Source organism: Photinus pyralis, unplaced genomic scaffold (genome assembly GCF_008802855.1).
Source record: "Photinus pyralis isolate 1611_PpyrPB1 unplaced genomic scaffold, Ppyr1.3 Ppyr1.4_LG7, whole genome shotgun sequence".
Classification (NCBI taxonomy): Eukaryota; Metazoa; Arthropoda; class Insecta; order Coleoptera; family Lampyridae; genus Photinus; species Photinus pyralis.
Genome location: NW_022170738.1, coordinates 5,460,396 through 5,462,789, shown reverse-complemented (window position 1 = coordinate 5,462,789; position 2,394 = coordinate 5,460,396). Strand labels below are relative to the sequence as shown.

The 2,394-nt window shown below is 39.3% G+C and overlaps 1 protein-coding gene across 1 annotated transcript; it reads right to left on the bottom strand.

Moving 5' to 3' along the window:
• Positions 1-330: 330 nt before the first annotated feature.
• On the bottom strand, positions 331-1,480 carry LOC116177113. Its single transcript, XM_031495987.1, has 2 exons — positions 995-1,480; positions 331-938 (listed from the first exon to the last, which is right to left on the bottom strand). Exons 1-2 carry the CDS (start codon positions 1,443-1,445, stop codon positions 541-543), a joined length of 849 nt encoding a protein of 282 aa, XP_031351847.1. The 5' UTR covers positions 1,446-1,480; the 3' UTR covers positions 331-540.
• Between the last annotated feature and the right edge of the window lie 914 nt (positions 1,481-2,394).

Below are 2,394 nucleotides of genomic sequence, written 5' to 3'. Positions count from 1 at the left end.
TTGACATAAATTAGAAGTGCGGGACAATGAACACCGTTCGTCTCCGTATGGACTTTTAGGTTTTAGTTATCTAGTTATTACTAGTCCAACTAGAATTTAAAAAGTATAATTATCACCCGAGGCCGTACTTAATGTGACTGCTATATTTTATTAATCTTCCTATATAGGCGAAAACTGCTTTTTTGTAGGTTTTTAGGTGAGAGGACTTACTAAATATTAAACAGAGTTTAGTAGCACAGAAATGTTTAATTGTTACAGTAATTTGGACGATTTTCCTAAATGCTTCGTTGTGTTCGGAGTACCTAATGAATAATAATCATTTACTCCCCAGGTGTTTAAGATTTTTATTCTTAACAATGTCGGACGTATTTATGTACAATAAATAATTATAAAAATTAACAATTCAATAAATAATTGGCATCGCGTTCACTAAGGTGACTAAGGTAGTTATGGTTTTTGGTGTGTTAACGTAGACGCGCTCTCTACAGCAGACCATAAAATTGGTCGATAAAAACTCTGGTGTTCATCATCAGGTACACGTTAATCTTGTTTCGGGGCGGATGCGTTGTACGCTAGTTTGTGGCTTTCCTCAAGGGATCGCTTGTCCCATCCGTGTCCGGAGCTGGCGTAAACGTGTTGGGGGGTTCCGTGGTCGTCACCTTGTTTGGCCGCAAGTAGCTTTTTAAGGGCAATTATTCCAGAAAGGAGAAGCGCAATTTTTGATGTAATCAAAGCCTTGCCAGCTAGTAGAAATAGTGCGGCTATTCCTATGGGAATTAAGGCGAACATTTTTGCAAGCATGGCCATCATTATTCCCATCATCATTCCGCCACCTTTCTTGCCTGATTTCTTAAACATCTTCATTATCTTCTTTTTCTGCTTGTTCCCGCCGCCGCCTTTATTACCTCCGCCTCCGCCCTTAGTTCCTTTTTTTGAGCCTATAAAAGATAATTCACGCTATAGTCTTCAAGCATTAAATTTGTGTTGTAATTACCTCCCGTATTAACTTCTACATGTTGAATTTGTTGCGCATCGTCATCGTCCTCGAAACCCGAGCGAGGCATGGATAACTCAATGTCTCTAGTTTGCACTAACGACGCCACCTTATTCCATAACATATCCGTTAAAACCGCGTCCCTGGCGTCGACGTTTCGCGGTAAATTCTTTTCGAGCTGCTCCATGCTGGGGGCATTCTCGTCTTCCTTACTCGAATTGGCGATCTTCACGATTTTTATTTCATCCGAAATTTCCAGGTTGTCCATCCGACCTAGTCGATCCAGGAATGTGAGGGCCTTCTTCTTAATGCACGGCGATAATCCATCCGATTTGGAACATTCGTCGAAGACTTTAAAAGCTATCCTTAAACCGGCATTTTCTAAAATGTCATCTGCCCCTGCCGCGAGAGCGATAAATAGCACTAACACGCACGTAAACCGCGCGGCCATCACACTTCACTATCAAATGTAAACTGTGGGCCACCAAAGATATAGTTTCAATTTTATACTACATCTCCTGAACCCGCTGACCTTTCCATAGATGACCCCGTAGAAGTATCCAGAGAAAGAGAGATGCGCAATCACCCACACGTGGTTCTTCGGCACATTTGCCGACTACCCCAGAAGCACTATTGGCTGAGATTGACCCAGAATTGCAATCTCTCGTCTGTATTGGCTCTCGTAATCTTGGCATCACCTGCTTTACACAACTTCATTATTACATTTTCTCCCGTGCGTTCGCTGTTACTCATTAAATCTATACTTATGAATAAATCGCTGACCTACTCAGTTACAGACAGTGAATCTGGTTAAATAAAGCACGTGTGAAAATGAAAACTGTAATTCCCGAGTGCCTTTAATTCCAATTTTACGATCTATAAACTGAATTTAAAGACCATTTGCGTTATTAATTGTAAGATTTATAACGGGGGGTGTATTTCGGGAGCCCTATAACGATCTATGAACCTCAATTTTAAATCCGGTTACTTTTTACTGTGTTAATAATTTTCGTCTGTTTAGCAATTCTAAAATATTGTAATTTTCGTGTCTATCTGACCCCATTCTTTTAAAAGGTTTTCATTGTTGAATATGATTTGCTGAATAATGTGTGTTTACCATTTCTTCAAATTTACGTTAAAATCAAGTTCAAGTTTATATCTCATTACCTTCAGAATTTTTAAATCTGGGTCATTAGTCTACCTTATGTGTGAATACGTGTAGATTCGGTGTCGTCCCGTCCAGTTGGTTTATAAGGATTTAATTTTTGTAGTCAATTAAAAAAAGTATTTTTATCTATCAGACGTGGTGAAATCTTGGTAACTGTCTTGCAGAATTCTAATGCACGCAGTTGACTATTGTACCGCATTTTTTCTCATATAGGTAATCGTCATTTCCAGAT